Raw genomic sequence first — 16,408 nt, 5'->3', positions numbered from 1 at the left:
TTGGGAGCAGCCGTTTGACAGACTTGAATAAAACCTAAAATCTGCACACCTTTCTAGCCAGTATTTTCAAAGCTAGAAAATTTTCCTAAGAATTACTAATGAAAACCAGCAAAGATATGTGTAAGAATATTCACTGTGGCTTTGATTATTTTAGCAAAAGTCATAAATAATGTACACACATACATTTTAGTTGCTCTGGGGCAAGAGACTGCAGTAAAAAGACTTTACTTTTTTTACATCATCCACTTCTGTCTGATTTGAAGCTATTATAAATATGTATTACTTTCATGATTCAAAAGAAGAAAAATTAAAAGGACAAATAAACCCTCTCTGATCTGAACATATGTTCAAACCGTGGCAATGCAAATTACTTTATTATTTTTGTTTGTTCATATTATTGAAACTTTTACACTGAACAGGTATTATTTTTACAGATATTAAATCTAGTATAAAAGTAATTCCTTCTCTGGATTCTTACTGCCTTCAAAATAAAGAAAAATATCTCATCTACAGAGCAGAGGCAGCAAATTGTCCTAAACGCCCATTCTTCCCTTCTTCTATAGCAGTAGAACCCCTGATTTTAAGCAGAGTACATAACGTCTCAGAATAGAACTATATTTCCCAGCTTCCCCAGGGAGGGAAATTTCTGAGTGATGCACTGTGGTGAGGTTACACAACTCTCCAGACTGGAAGAACCATCCCCTATTCCTTTTGCAGCCTCATGTCCCAGTGCTTCCCCTCAGACACCCTAAATTCCACTTGATGAATCACAAAGGATCCTCAGTCTCTACCTGGGACAGCATTACTCATTCTCCATGACCCAGAACGAATGTCAACTCTGTCACGCCAGGATCATTCCCTTCCTTCTACGCACTCTCATTAAACACTCCACACAATTATGAGAACCCTCTTCACTCTAACTCTTCCAGGTGGATCTGTGCATGACTGTCCTTCACCACTGGACAGTGAGCTCCCTAGATGCAGGGACCAGGTAATATTCTTCTACAGTACCTATCAAAGTGGCAGGCACATCATAAGCATTTGGCAAATGAATGAGTGAATGAATGAATGAACAAAGCTATGAAGAACAAGTGAGACTGAAGTGAAGAGAAAAGGTATGGACTGTTTTAAGCAACAGATGAACCAGCTGTTTGGAAAGCAATTAAAAAACAACTACAAATGCTGGCCCAAGTCCAGGGTAGTCCTGGGATTAAATACTCAGCTTGAAGTAGGATTCTGGGAAGATGGTGGAATAGGAAGCAGCAGGAATCACTTTCCCCACCTAGACAAGTGCACTATTTTGGAACTCTGGAGTCTGTTGAAGAGATGAAAGGCATCCAAATTGGAAAGGAAGAAGGAAAATTATGTTTTCAGAAGATAGGATCTTATATGTAGAAAACCCGAAAGATTCCCCCAAGAACTTATTGGAACTAATAAATGAATTCAGCAAAGTAGCAGGATATCAAGTCAACACACAAAAATCAGTTGCATTTTTGTACACAAACAACGCACAACCTGAAAAGGAAATTATAAAATTACAAAAATAATTCTATTTTATTCCATCAAAAAGAATAAAATACTTAGGAATCAACTTAACCAAGGAAGTAAAAGATTTGTACAATGAAACTATGAAACATTTCTGAAAGAAATTAAAGAAGGCAGAAATAAATGGAAACACATCCCACATTCATGGATCAGAAGACTTAATATTGTTAAAACATAGATACGACTGAAAGCAATCTACAGATTGAATCCCATACCTGTCAAAATCTTAATGATGTTTTCTGCAGAAAAACATATCCTAAAATTCATAGGAAATCTCGAGACCCCAAAGAGCCAAAACAATCTTGAAAAAGAAGAACAAATCTGGATGATATAGATTTACTGATTTAAAACTTTCCACAAAGCTACACTAATCAAAATAATCTAGTACTGGCATAAAGACAGACATATGGAACAATGGAATAGAAGAGCGAGCCCAGAAATAAACCTTCACATATATGGTCAAATGATTTTTGACAAGAGTGCCAAGACTATTCAATGGGGAGGAAAGGACAGTATTTTCAACAAATGGTGCTGGGAAAACTGGGTGTCCACATGCAAAAGAAAAAAGTTGGACCCTTACCTAATACCATAGACAAAAATTAATTCCAAATGGATCAAGGGCCTAAGTGTAGGACCCCCAAAAGTAACATGCTTAGAAGAAAACAGGACAAAAGCGTCACAACTTTGCATTTGGCCATGATTTCTTGGATATGACATCAAAGACACAGGGAACAAAAGAAGAAATTGGCAAATTGGACCTTATAAAAATTTTAAAATTTGGTGCATCAAGAGACACTACCCATGGAATAAAAAAGTAACCTGTAGAATGGGAGAAGATATCTGCAAATCTTATATTTGATAAGGAATTAATACCCAGAATATATAAGCCCTAAAATTCAGCAACAACAATAACAACAAACAATCCAGTTTAAAACTGAGCAAAGAACTTGAATAGACATTTCTCCAAAGAAGATATATGAATGGCCAATAAGCACGTGAAAAGATGCTCAGTATCACTAATCATTAGGGAAATGCAAATCAAAACTACAAGGAGATACTACCTGACAGCATTAAGATGGCCACTGTTAAAAAAAAAAGTATTGGTGAGGATGTGGAAAAATTGGAACCCTTGTGCACTGTTGGTGAGAATGTAAAATGGTGCAGCCACTGTGGAAAACACTATGGCAGTTCCTCAATTAAAAAAAGAATTATCATGTGATCTAGCAATTCCACTTCTGAGTATATACCGAGAAGAATTGAAAGCAGGGTCTCAAAAAGATATTTGTACATCCATATTCGTAGCATCCTTATTCACAATAGCTAAAACCTGGAAGCAACCCAAGTGTCCAACGACAGATGAATGGGTAAGCAAAATGTGATATATACATGTAATGGAATATTATTCAGCCTTAAAAAGGAAACATTCTGTAATATGCTACAATAGGGACAAACTTTGAGGACATTATGCCAAGTGAAATAAGCCAGTCACAAAAAGACAAATACTATAAAATTCTACTTATATGAGGTACTTAGAATAGACAAATTCATAAAGACAGAAATTGTAATGGTGGTTGCCACTGGGTGGACAGAGGGGAAAATGGACAGTTATTGGGTATAGAGTTTCAGTTTTCCAAGATGAAAAGTGTTACGGGGATGGATGGGAGTAATGGTTGTATAACAGTGTGAACGTTACACTTAAAAATGGTTAAGATGGTAGGGGTGCCTGGGTGGCTCAGGTGGTTAAGCGTCTGACTCTTGATTTTGGCTCAGGTCATGATCTCAGGGTCATGAGATCGAGCCTGCCATCGGGCTTGCGCTGAGTGTAGAGCTTTCTCAAGATTCTCTCTCTCTCCCTCTGTCCCTCCCCACCCCACACTCCCTCTCCCTCTCTCTTAAAAAAAAAAATGGTTAAGGTAAATTTTATGTTATGTGTATTTTACTACAATTTTTAAAACTCTACAAAACAGAAACTATGTGTAAAGGACAATGGTGACAAAGATGATCCATCTCTTACCTTCATCAAGCAGCCGGCAAACACAAGGAAGCCTTTTGAATGCAGATGCTTGGCCAAGGAGAACCCAAATCCCGAGTCACAGCCTGTGACCAGGACGGCTTTGCTGCCAACCTGTTTTAGAAGGTCAGACCCCACATTAAGAACCCAGGATCCTAAGAGCATGGTGAGCAAGCCTCCTCTGGGCAGTAACAATTAGTGTTTCCTGAAGGGGCCAGTCCTGGCCCTCCCCACCTGCCTCTAGCTATTAGAGAAGCACCATAGTAGAGTGGAAAGTGCTTGGGACTCAGAATCAGGAGATGAGGTTCTAACCCAAATTCTGCCACCAAATGACAATGTTACCTGGGGAAGTCACTTCTCCCTTCTGGACCTCAGGTTCCTCATCTACAACCCTCATCATCACGACACCCATCATCAAGGTATTTATCATTTCTTACCATATGCAAGGCACTGTGCACACATTTTTCTTATTTAATGCCCACAGTTACTCCACACAGTTAAGTATGATCATTACGCCACATTACAAGTGAGGAAACAGATATTTCCGAAATGCCCAAGGTAGTCAGTCCGTGGTAGAGCTGGAACTGAAACCAGGACTGAGAGAACCGGAGTCTAAACTCTTAACCCCCAACTTCATTTGATGGTGGAAGTGGGGTGGTTGAGAGAGTGAGAAAGTGGCTCTGAGCATCCCAGAGGCACTAAAGTCCCCTCTGAGGGTGGCCCAGGGCTGGGGGCCCCTAGGGAAGGGCTGTGACCACCGTAGCTGGGCTGCCACTCACCGGCTTCACCTGATCAGAATAAGCACGGCTGATAGGGACCAAAGAGGCGGAGTAAAACATCAGCATGCGCCTGCAGGAGAAAAGGAAGCCGTGAGCAAACGCTGTGCTCCTGCCTGGACCTCGTTCCTGGGGCAAACAACTCAGAGGACCCTCAGCCACCAGTGTGCCCCCCGACTGCTCCCCACCCCAAGCCCCTGAGGACAATCTGCTGGTACTGCTGAGGAAGACAGCCTCTTTCCTCCAGGCTTGCTGAGCTGGGACAAAGTCAGCTCGCAGGTGCAGTGGCCATTTTTGCCTCTGTGTAGGAATCGCCCTCCGGGGATACAGCTTTGTTAACAAAGCCTTCTGCAAATTCAATGCCTTCACCCTGAGGTTTTACGCTGCTTCCTGATACTTTTTTTCTTTCCTTTTTTTTAAAGATTTTATTTATTTATTTATTTGAGAGAGAGAAAAAAAAGCATGAATAGGGGGAGGGGCAGACTGAGAGGGAGAAGCAGACTCCCCACTGACCAGGGAGCCCAATGCGGAGCTCGATCCCAGGACCCTGGGATCATGACCTGAGCTGAAGGCAGACGCTTAACCCACTGAGCCACCCAGGCGCCCCCTGATAGTTTTTTTTCAGTTAAACTTTTATCTTGAAATAATTATGGATTCAAATGCAGTTAAGAAATAACACAGAGATGTCCTGTAACCTTTTACCCAATTTCCCCCAATGGTAATACTTTGCAAAACTATAGCACCATATCACAAGCAGGATATTGACACAGATGCAGTGAAAATACAGAACATTTCCATCACCACAAGGATCCCTCATGTTACCCTTTCATAGCCACACCCACTTCTGTCCCACCCCACATCCTCGTTAACCACTAATCTGCTCTCCATCTCTATAATTTCGTCCTTTCAAGAATGTTATATAAATGGAGTCACACAGTATATAACCTTGCAGGATTGCTTTTTTCACTCAACATAATTCTCTGGAGATTCAATCAGATTGTTGCACGTATCGGTAATTTGTTCTTTTTTTAATTGCTAAATTATATTCCACGGCACAGATATACCACAGTTTGTTTAACCATTCAACTATTTTTGTTTGCTTGTTTTTGTTTTTAAGGAGGCTCCATGCCCAATGTGGGGCTCGAACTCAACCCTGAGCTCAAGAGTCGCGTGCTCTCCCGGCTAAGCCCGTCAGGCACCCCTAACCATTCAACTAGTCAAGGGCATCTGTGCTGTTTCCTGTTTGGAGTTATTACAAATACAGCTGCTATCAACATTCCTGTGAAAGTTTTTGTACACATCTGTCCTCTTGAGTAAGCGCCCAGGGGAGCAATTGCTGGGTCATACGGTAGATGCATATTTAGTTTTTAAGAAACTCTCAAACTGCTTTCCAGAGTGGCTGCAGCATTCTACATTCCCAGCAGCAATGGATGAGTGATCCAGTCTCTCCAGATCCTCACCAGCATTTGGTGATGTCACATTTTTTTTAATTTTAGCCATTCTGATTATGGTGGTTTCAAAGTATATTTCTCAAATGGCTAACGATGTTGAACATCTTTGCATGTGCTTATTTGCCATCTGTATATCCTCTTTGGTAAAATGTCTCTCCGTGTCTTTTGTCCATATTCTTCTTTAAAAAAAATTTTTTTTTTATCTTCAAGTAATCTCCACACCCAGTCTGGGGCTCGATCTTAAAAACCTGAGATCAAGGGTCACAGGCTGTCCTGTCTGAGCCCACCAGGTGCCCCTCTTTTGTCCATATCCTAATTGTATTGTTTGTTCTTTCACTATTGAGTTCTGAGAGTTCTTTACAGGCTTTGGATGCTAGTCCTCTGTTACGTATGCAGGATGCAACTATTTTCTCCTATTCTACAAGTTGTCTTTTCTTCCTCTTCACAAGGTCTTTTGCAGAGGGTAATTGTTTCATTTGGATGAAGTCTGATTTATCAGTGTTTCCTTTTATGGGTCACGCTTTTGGTGTCAAGTTTTAGAACTCTTTGCCTACCCCAGAACCCAAAGATTTTCTCTTGTGTTTTTTCCTAAAAATTTGATAGTGTTATGTTTCACATTTTAAGTCCACAATCTATTTTGAGTTTTGCATACAATGTGAGACTTAGGTCAAAGTTTATTTATTTGCTTATGAATGTCCAATTGCTCCAGGACCTTTTTTTTTGGAAATGTTCTCTTTTCTGCCTTGAATTGCTTTTGCACCTTTGTCAAACATCAGTCGGGCATATATGTGTGGGTCTATTTCTGGATTCTCTCTTATGTTTCATTGAGCTATGTGCTCCCATCTTATTTTTCTTTTTCAAAATTGTTTTTGCTATCCTATCTTCCTTGCCTATTCATATAAATTTTAGAACAATCTTGTCCTTATCTACAAAAATCTGACTGTGATTTTGATAGAAATTGTGCTAAACTCCTATATCAATTTGGAGGAAACTGACATTTTTACTTTTTCGAGTTCTTCAATCCCCCCGAACTTAGTATGGATCTCCATTTATTTAGATCATTGATTTTCTTTCATCAGTACTGTATAGTTTTCTGCATACAAATTCTGTACATTTTTTTTTTTAAGATTTTACCTACTTATTTGACAGAGAGAGACAAGTGAGAGAGGGAACACAAGTGGGGCAGAGTGAGAAGCAGGCTTCCTGCTGAGCAGGGAGCCCGATGAGGGACTCCATCCCAGGACTCTGGGATCATGACCTGAGCCAAAGGCAGATGCTTAACGACTGAGCCACCCAGGCGCCCCAAATCCTGTACATGTTTATTGTATTTATACCTCTGGTATCTCATTTTTTGAGCATTTTAAATGGTATTGTTTTAAATTTTGATATCCTCAAGTTCATTGCTAGAATATAAAAGTAAACTGATTTTTGTGTGTTATCTTGATTCCTGGAGAAACCTATTTTTTCATGGTTTCTATTTTTATGTATTCTGAATTCTATTTGCTAAAATTTTAAGAATTTTTGCATTTATATTCATGAGGAATATTGGTGTAAGGTTCTCTTTTTTTTGTACCGTCTTTGTCTGGCTTGGGAATCAGGGTAATACTACCTTCATAAACTAAACTGGGAAGTGTTAGTGCGGGGTAGGGATGGGAGTTTCGGCCTTTACTAGGTCTCCACTCCTACTCCCTGGCTGCGAGGGGTTGGAGTGCCTCACTACTGCTCCCCACGTGCATGGGAGCGTGTGGTCTCATTACTGCTGAGAGGCTGGTCAAGTCCTGACTCTCCCAGACTCCCACCTGAGCAGGCAGGGTGTCTGATTACTGCTGGGTGAGAACAAAAGCTTTCTCGGGCACTACCTCTGCTGGAGGGACTGGGGTACCCCCTACAGCCTGGTGATCGTGGAAGTCGAGGCTCAGCACCGGCTTTTGCAGGTGCAGGTAGGGGTGGGGCCACAGTTTTTCCTGTGGTGTTTGGCTGGAGTACAGCAATTACTGTCCCAAGTTTTCTGTCTTGCTAGGCTGGCCTTTGGGCTAGAGAGAGCAGGCTTCTGCTGGGGCTTTTTGTCCTGAGCTCACTGGCATTTCTGGGTTGCTAGCCTCTTCAGCTCCAGGTGTGGGAGAGATGAAGGGCAAAGTAAACCTCAAGAACTCATCACTGTGTTGTTTCTTGGACCCTGAGGTCCCTAGCTGATCCATCTTCTTCTCTCCATCTTCTAGAGCCTTGTTATGCTTGTTTTATATAACCTGGGGGTTTTAGTTGTATCCGATGGGAGGAATAGAGAAAAGTACATCTACTCCATCTTTCCAGAAGGAGAAGTATTGTGAGGTTTTTTTAAATCTTTTTTTTTTTTTTTAATTTTATTTATTTATTTGAGAGGAGAGAGAGAGGGAGCAAAAGGGGGTAGGGGTAGAGGCAGAGGGAGAAGCAGACCCCCAGCTGAGCAGGGAGCCCAACATGGGGCTCGATCCCAAGACCTGAGATCATGACCTGAGCCGAAGGCAGACGCTTAACCGCCTTAGCCATCCAGGTGCTCCAAAGTACTGTTAATTTTTAAATAAATATTAAACCACAAACAATAAATGGAGGTGGTAGGGGTACCTGAGCAGCTGGTAACAGGGGAGAGGAGGTAGGAGGTAAACTTGTTTACCATGTACTATTTTGTACCATTTGAATTTTGTACTATGTGAATATATTACCTATTCAAAACATAAAGTTTTTAAAATATTCATAAAAATGTGTTATCCAGGGGCACCTGGGTGGCTCAGTCGGCCACATTTGAGATGCCACCCCATGCTGGCCCAGCATTAATTCTGGCTTCTTTTCCATCTTACCAGTCTGTGTCCCGTCCATCATGAATCGGCAACAAAAACCAGTAACCCAGCTTTCTGTGGCAAGGAGTCATGATTAAGTAATTTGACAAGCTGACTATAACAAGATGGGGTCTAGGAGGGACAAATGTTATTGACACAGTGCAGCCTGGGAGAAATATGGTCTCACATGGCGGCATATACGAAAACAACGTAGTCTGGTCAACCATGAATCACAAGTGATGTGACTGCCAACAGAATCTGTGTGAGCCAGGGCTGGAAGGGATAAAGGAGCCTCCTCCACTCTGCCCAGATCAGGCTATCCTGGAGTATTACACATCATGCCCAGGCAGGCGGAGCTGAGCACTGGCCTTAAGCCAGCTGGTATGTGCATCCAGGATCCAGGAGGTGGGGAATGCATCAGTAAGTCACCTCTCCTAGGGCAGGGCCAGGGCCTTCTACCAAAGCCAGAAACTCAAAATCCAAGGGCTGTGCAGAGCCAGTAAGCAGGGTGGCTTGCCAGGTCAGAGTCCTTCAGGAGAGCCAGCCTCCATTCCCCCTTCCATGGGATGTGGCCTCTGTGGGAAGGGCCATTTCTTACTCTTTTTCTATGATGTCCTCTACTAGTTGAAGCCCGTTTCCAACCAAGCTTCTGTAGCCCATGGAAATGCTTTTAAGCAAATGGTCCTAAAAGCCTAAATGCATGCTCTCCTAGACAGGCTTATTTATTGGCATTGAAAATGACCATCGATTTTCTAGCTGCTGAGACTTTGCATTTAACCTGACCCTTAATTTCACTCCTCTCAAATATAAAAGAACGGAAAGTGTATTATTTTTTCCTCACTCTGGCTGCAAAAGAAGAAAATGAGGTAACAGAGCACTCTGAATCCCCTTGAAAAAAGCAATTCCAGAAGTTCTCAAAGAAGAGCTCTTGTTTAATTTGTACTTAATGCTTTAATTTGTGCTTAATCACGCAAACCATTCAGGAAAGCCTCAGGACATTTTAATTAACTGCTTTCATGTGTAAGATTTAGAAAGAGCAGTTATCCAGGTGAGCAAAGGATTGAGACACATCAACATTCTATGCCTCCTGGGGCGCCTGGGTGGCTCAGTCGGTTAAGCATCTACCTTTGGCTCAGGTCATGATCCCAAAGTCCTGGGATTGAGCCCCTTGTTGTTGGGCTCTCAGCTCAGCGGGGAGCCTGCTTCTCCCTCTCCCTCTGCCTGCCGCTCCCCCTGCTTGTTCTCTCTCTCTCTCTCTGTCAAATAAATAAAATTTTAAAACAAAGCAAAACATTCTATGCCTCCTGATGCAGTGTTCCAAGAGGGGCATCACCTCACTTAGGGGGGGATCCTTCCAAACATACACATCTGAATGTACACACAACGAAACACCACACAAACCCAAACTGACAGGCATTCTTCCAAAGTGTCAAGGTTATGAACAACCAAGACTGGAGAACCGTCCCCAGTAGGACGAGACTGAGGAGACATGACAACTAAATGCACTGTGGGAGCCTGGTTTGTATGTGGGACCTGGAAAAGGTCTCTTAGTAGGCCATTTGGTGAAATCTGAATCAGGTCTGTAGATTAGTTCACCATATTACCACAGCAGTAATTTCCTGGGTTTGATGATTTCGCTACGGTTTGTAAGATGTTAACATGCAGGGAAGTGAGGTGAAGGAGAGACAGGAACTCTCTGTACTATTTTTGCAACTTTCACATAAGGGTAGTTATTTCAAAATAAAAAGTTGAAAAACACAAAGCAGGGATGAAAGATCTTCTTCTGCGCCCTGTGAAGGTCTTTTCTTTTGAGGACACCTTTGAGTTTCCGCTGTTGGTGGACAGCAGGTACTGACAGACATCTTTGAGAGTCAGGCCTTCTCACCTCCTGCAGCATCCATGTGTGAGGAGCTCTGTTTTGTCCACAAAGTGTGACCCTCGAGGGCACCTCCACCCTTTTGTTTCTTTTCTTCTTCTTTTTTTTTTAATGTGTGTGTTTGACCAGCTGCCTCCCTTCCATCCCTCATTGTATAGTTCTGCCCCAGGAATGCAAAAACATTGGTCTAGCAAGATTTTTCTTTTTAAATCTGGCCGGAGCCTCACTAAGGTGCATTAATCTTTAACTGTTTATACATTTTTCTGCTTAGAATATATGCCCTGTGCTTTCATTTCATATGGGGATTCAAGTTTTGCTTCCATATTGATGATGACTTAGGAGCCATATCTTCTTTCTGGGATTTTCTTTTCTTTTTTTTTTTAATTTAATTTAATTTTATTATGTTATGTTACTCACCATACAATACATCATTAGTTTTTGATGTAGTGATCCACGATTCATTGTTTTTGTATAACACCCAGTGCTCCATGCAGTACGTGCCCTCCTTAATACCCATCACCGGGCTAACCCATCGCTCCCCTCTCAAACCCTCAGTTTCTTTCTCAGAGTCCATAGTCTCTCATGGTTCATCTCCCCCTCCGATTCCCCCCCTTCCTTTTTCCCTTCCTTCTCCTAAGGTCCTCCATGCTATTGCTTATGTTCCACAAATAAGTGAAACCATATGATAATTGACTTTCTCTGCTTATTTCACTTAGCATCTCTTCCAGTCCCATCCATGTTGATGTAAAAGTTGGGTATTCATCCTTTCTGATGGCTGAATAATATTCCATTGCATATATGGACCACATCTTCTTTATCCATTCATCTGTTGGAGGGCATCGAGACGCTTTCCACAGTTTGGCTATTGCAGACATTGCTGCTATGAACATTGGGGTGCATATGGCCCTTCTTTTCACTACATCTGTGTCTTTGGGGTAAATACTCAAGACTGCAATTGCTGGGTCATAGGGTAAATCCATTTTTAATTTTTTGAGAAACCTCCACACTGTTTCCCAAAGTGGCTGTACCAACTTGCGTTCCCACCAACAGTGTAAGAGGGTTCCCCTTTCTCCATACCCTCTCCAACATTTGTTGTTTCTTGCCTTGTCAATTTTTGCCATTCTAACTGCAGTAAGGTGGTATCTCAATGTGATTTTGATTTGAATTTCCCTGATGGCTAATGATGATGAACATTTTTTCATGTGTCTGTTAGCCATTTTTATGTCTTCTTTTGAGAAGTGTCTGTTCATGTCTTCTGCCCATTTTCTGACTTGATTATTTGTTTTTTGGGTGTTGAGTTTGATAAGTTCTTTATAGGTCTTGGAAATCAGCGCTTTGTCTGTAGTGTCATTTGCAGATATCTTCTCCCATTATGTGGGTTGCCTCTTTGTTTTGTTGACTGTTTCCTTTGCTGTGCAGAAGCTTTTTATCTTGAAGTCCCAAAAGTTCATTTTTGCTTTTGTTTTACTAGCCTTTGGAGATGTATCTTGAAAGAAGTTGCTGTGGCTGATGTCGAAGAGGTTACTGCTTATGTTCTCCTCTAAGATTTTGATGGATTCCTGTCTCACATTGAGGTCTTTCATCCATTTTGAGTTTATCTTTGTGTATGGTGTTAAAGAATGGTTGAGTTTCATTCTTCTGTATATAGCTGTCCAATTTTCCCAGCACCATTTATTGAAGAGACTGTTTTTATTCCATTCCATCTTTTTTCCTGCTTTGTTGAAGATTATTTGACCATAGAGTTGAGGGTCCATATCTGGGCACTCTATTCTGTTCCGTTGGTCTATATGTCTGTTTTTGTGCCAGTACCATGCTGTCTTGGTGATCACTGCTTTGTAATATAGCTTGAAATCAGGCAACATGATGCCCCCAGCTTTGTTTTTCTTTTTCAACATTTCCTTGGCAATTTGGGGTCTTTTCTGATTCCATACAAATTTTAGGATTGTTTGTTCCAGCACTTTGAAAAATGTCATTGGAACTTTGATTGGGGTGGCATTGAAGGTATAGATTGCTCTGAGTAGCATAGACATTTTAACAATGTTTATTCTTCTGATCCATGAGCATGGAATGTTTTTCCATCTTTTTGTGTCTTCTTCAATTTCTTTCATGAGTGTTATGTAGTTCCTAGAGTATAGATCCTTTACCTCTTTGGTTAGGTTTATTCCGAGGTATCTTATGGTTTTTGGTGCTATTGTAAATGGAATCATTTCTCTAATTTTTCTACAGTTGCAATGTTAGTATATAAGAAAGCAACTGATTTCTGTGCATTGATTTTGTATCCTGCCACATTACTGAATTGCTGTATGAGTTCTAGTAATTTGGGGGTGGAGTCTTTTGGATTTTCCACATAAAGTATCATGTCATCTGCGAAGAGAGAGAGTTTGACTTCTTCTTTGCCAATTTGAATACCTTTTATTTCTTTTTGTTGTCTGATTGCTATTGCCAGGACTTCTAGTACTATGTTGAACAATAGTGGCAAGAGTGGGCATCCTTGACGTGTTCCTGATCTTAAGAGAAAGGCTCTCATTTTTTTCCCCATTGAGGATGATATTCGCTGTGGGTTTTTCATAGATGGATTTTATAAACTTGAGGAATGTTCCCTCTATCCCTATACTCTGAAGAGTTTTAATTAGGAAAGGATGCTATATTTTGTCAAATGCTTTTTCTGCATCAACTGAGAGGACCATATGGTTCTTCTCTCTCCCCTTATTAATGTGTTCTATCACACTGATTGATTTGCAAATGTCGAACCACCCCTGCATCCCAGGGATAAATCCCACTTGGTCGTGGTGGATGATCCTTTTGATGTATTGTTGGATCCTATTAGCTAGCATTTTGTTGAGAATTTTGGAATCCATATTCATCAGGGATATTGGTCTAAAATTCTCCTTTTTGATGGGGTCTTTGCCTGGTTTGGGGATTAAGGTAATTCTGGCCTCATAGAATGAGTCTGGAAGCTTTCCTTCTCTTTCTATATTTTGAAACAGCTTCAGGAGAATAGATATTATTTCTTCTTTGAATGTTTGGTAGAATTCCCCAGGGAATCCATCAGGCCCTGGACTCTTTGTTTTTTGGGAGGTTTGTGATCACTGCTTCAATCTCGTTACTGATTATTGGCTTATTCAGGTTGTCAATTTCTTCCTGTTTCAGTCTTGGCAGTTTACAGGTTTCCAGGAAGGCATCCATTCTTCCAGGTTGCTTAATTTATCAGCATATAGTTGTTGATAATAATTTCTAATAATCGTTTCTATTTCCTTGGTGTTAGTGGTGATCTCTCCCCTTTCATTCATAATTTTATTAATTTGGGTCCTTTCTCTTTTCTTTTGGATAAGTCTGGCCAGTGGTTATCAATCTTATTAATTCTTTCAAAGAACCAGCTTCTAGTTTCGTTGATCTGATCTACTGTGTTTCTGGTTTCTAATTCATTGATCTCTGCTCTAATCTTAATTATTTCTCTTCTAATGCGTGGCTTGGGCATCATTTTGTTGCTTTTTCTCTAGTTCTTTAAGGTGTAAAGTTAGTTGGTGAATTTGGGATTTTTCTATTTTTTGAGTAAGGCTTGGATGGCTATGTATTACCCCCTTAGGACTGCCTTTGCAGTATCCCATAGGTTTTGGACCAATGTATTTTCATTCTCATTGGTTTCCATGAATTGTTTAATTTCTTCTTTGATTTCTTGGTTGACCCAAACATTATTGAGCAGAGTAGTCTTTAGCTTCCAAGTGTTTGAATTTCTCCCAAATTTTCTGTTGTGATTGAGGTCCAGTTTTAAAGCATTATGGTCTGAGAATATGCAGGGAATAATCTCAATCTTTTGGTATCAGTTGAGACCTGATTTGTGACCTACTATGTGGTCAATTCTGGAGAAAATTCCGTGTGCACTCGAGAAGAATGAGTATTCTGTTGTTTTAGGGTAGAATGTTCTGTATATATCTATGTGGTCCATCTGGTCCAGTGTGTCATTCAAAGCTCTTGTTTCTTTGTTGATTTTCTGCTTAGATGATCTGTCTATTGCTGAGAGTGGAGTATTGAGGTCTCCTACAATTAACGTATTGTTATCAATATGGCTCTTTATTTTGGTTAACAGTTGGCTTATGTAGATGGCTGCTCCCATGTTGGGGGCATAGATATTTACAATTGTTAGATCTTCTTGTTGGATAAACCCTTTAAGAATGATATAGTGTCCTTCTGTGTCTCTAACTACAGTCTTTAGCTTAAAATCTAATTTGTCTGATATAAGAATTGCTACCCCAGCTTTCTTCTGAGGTCCGTTGGCATGGGAAGATGGATCTCCATCCCTTCACTTTAAGTCTGGATGTATCTTTAGGTTCAAAATGAGTGTCTTGTAGACAGCATATGGATGGGTCCTATCTTTTTATCCAATCTGCAACCCTGTGCCGTTTTATGGGAGCATTTAGGCCGTTCACGTGGAGAGTGATTATTGAAAGATATGAATTTATTGTCATCATGTTGCCTGTGAAGACCTTGTTTCTATAGATTGTCTGTAAATTTCTGTTGTATATCATTCTTGGGGTCTTTCTCCTTTTATAGAACCCCCCTTAATATTTCTTGCAGGGCTGGCTTAGTGGTCACATATTCATTCAGTTTCTGCCGGTCTTGGAAGCTCTGCATCTCTCCATCCATTCTAAATGACAGCCTTGCCAGATAAAGTATTCTTGGCCACATGTTCTTCTCGTTTAGTACCCTGAATATGTCTTTCCAGCCCTTTCTGGCTTGCCAGGTCTCTGTGGATAGGTCTGACGTTATTCTGATGTTCCTCCCTCTGTATGTAAGGAATCTCTTCCCCCTAACTGCCCTTAAGATGGTTTCCTTGGTTCTAAGATTTGCAAGTTTTACTATTACATGCCAGGGCACTGGCCTGTTTTCCTTGATCTTGGGAGGGGTCCTCTCTGCCTCTAGGACAGGAATGTTTGTTTCATTCCCCAGATTAGGGAAGTTCTCAGCTATGATTTACTCAAATATATCTTCTAGTCCTCTCTCTCTCTCCACCCCCTCAGGGATCCCAATAATTCTGACTTTGGAACGTTTCATGGTGTCACTTATTTCTCTGATTCTATTTTCATGGATTTTGATTTGTTTTTCCTGGCCTTCTCTTTTTCCTTCTTTTCTATCAATTGGTCTTCTAGATCACTAATTCATTCTTCTGCCTCGCTTACCCTAGCTGTTAGATTATCTAGATTAGATTGGATCTCATTGATAGCATTTTTAAATTCTGCCAGTTCAGCTTTCATTTCTCTCCTTAGAGACTCTATGTTGCCATTAATCGATTTCTCCATTCTAGCTATTGTCTTCACAACTGCTACCCTGAATTCCATTTCCGACATCTTGGTTATATCTGTATCCATTTGTAAATCTGTGGCAGAAGTCACAGTCTTTCCTATTTTGGGGGTTCCTCGTCCTAGACATTCTGTTGAGGGATGGTTGAGGGAGTGTACAGAGTCCAAATTATTGACCACAACCCAAGCAAGATGCACCTGTTTTATAGGGACCTTAGGGTTGTTGGCCTCTTGTTTTCCCAGCCTGTCTTCTGGGGGAGAGGCCTACCACACTGTTACTCAGGCAACCCTGTTTGGACAGAGTTGCCCTGCCCCCTGTGGTGGGGGATGGGCTCAGTGAAAACAGGATTTTGGGGGCTTTTGTTCTCTGGCAGCTCTTCCTGGCGGCTTTCCATGTCTCTTCCGAGAGTTAGAGCAGAGGAGATCATTTCCAACCACCTGCCTAAGAGCGGAGAGATCGCAGTCTGTTCTTCAGTGAGCTCTCCAGGCCACACTATCTCTGTTTCTGTCTGTGCTGCTATAAACTGCAGCATTCTGGGTTGTGTGCCCCTCAGCAGCGCTCCCAGTCCTCACCTCCAGGTCGGGGCACATCTCTGCCCTTTGTGCTTCTAAAACCACCAGCCGCCCCCAGTTTGCACA

At 41.2% G+C, this 16,408-nt stretch overlaps 1 protein-coding gene across 3 annotated transcripts in view; it reads right to left on the bottom strand.

Annotated features, from left to right (window-relative positions):
* The window catches only part of BDH1 (3-hydroxybutyrate dehydrogenase 1), a 38,763-nt gene that overhangs the window by 14,507 nt on the left and 7,848 nt on the right, over nucleotides 1-16,408 (bottom strand). For all 3 annotated transcript variants that reach the window (XM_034999868.1, XM_034999865.1, XM_034999869.1), the window contains exons 3-4: nucleotides 4,336-4,405; nucleotides 3,560-3,670 (exon numbers count right to left, since the gene is read on the bottom strand). In XM_034999868.1, the coding sequence (XP_034855759.1) occupies nucleotides 3,560-3,670; nucleotides 4,336-4,405 (181 nt within the window). The remainder of the gene's footprint in view (nucleotides 1-3,559; nucleotides 3,671-4,335; nucleotides 4,406-16,408) is intronic.

The sequence above is a fragment of the Mirounga leonina genome, unplaced genomic scaffold, assembly GCF_011800145.1.
Source record: "Mirounga leonina isolate KUSES-001 unplaced genomic scaffold, KU_Mleo_1.0 Mir_115, whole genome shotgun sequence".
NCBI lineage: Eukaryota > Metazoa > Chordata > Mammalia > Carnivora > Phocidae > Mirounga > Mirounga leonina.
The sequence above is the reverse complement of the archived record's forward strand: the minus strand, read 5'-3'. Positions and strand labels throughout refer to the sequence as shown.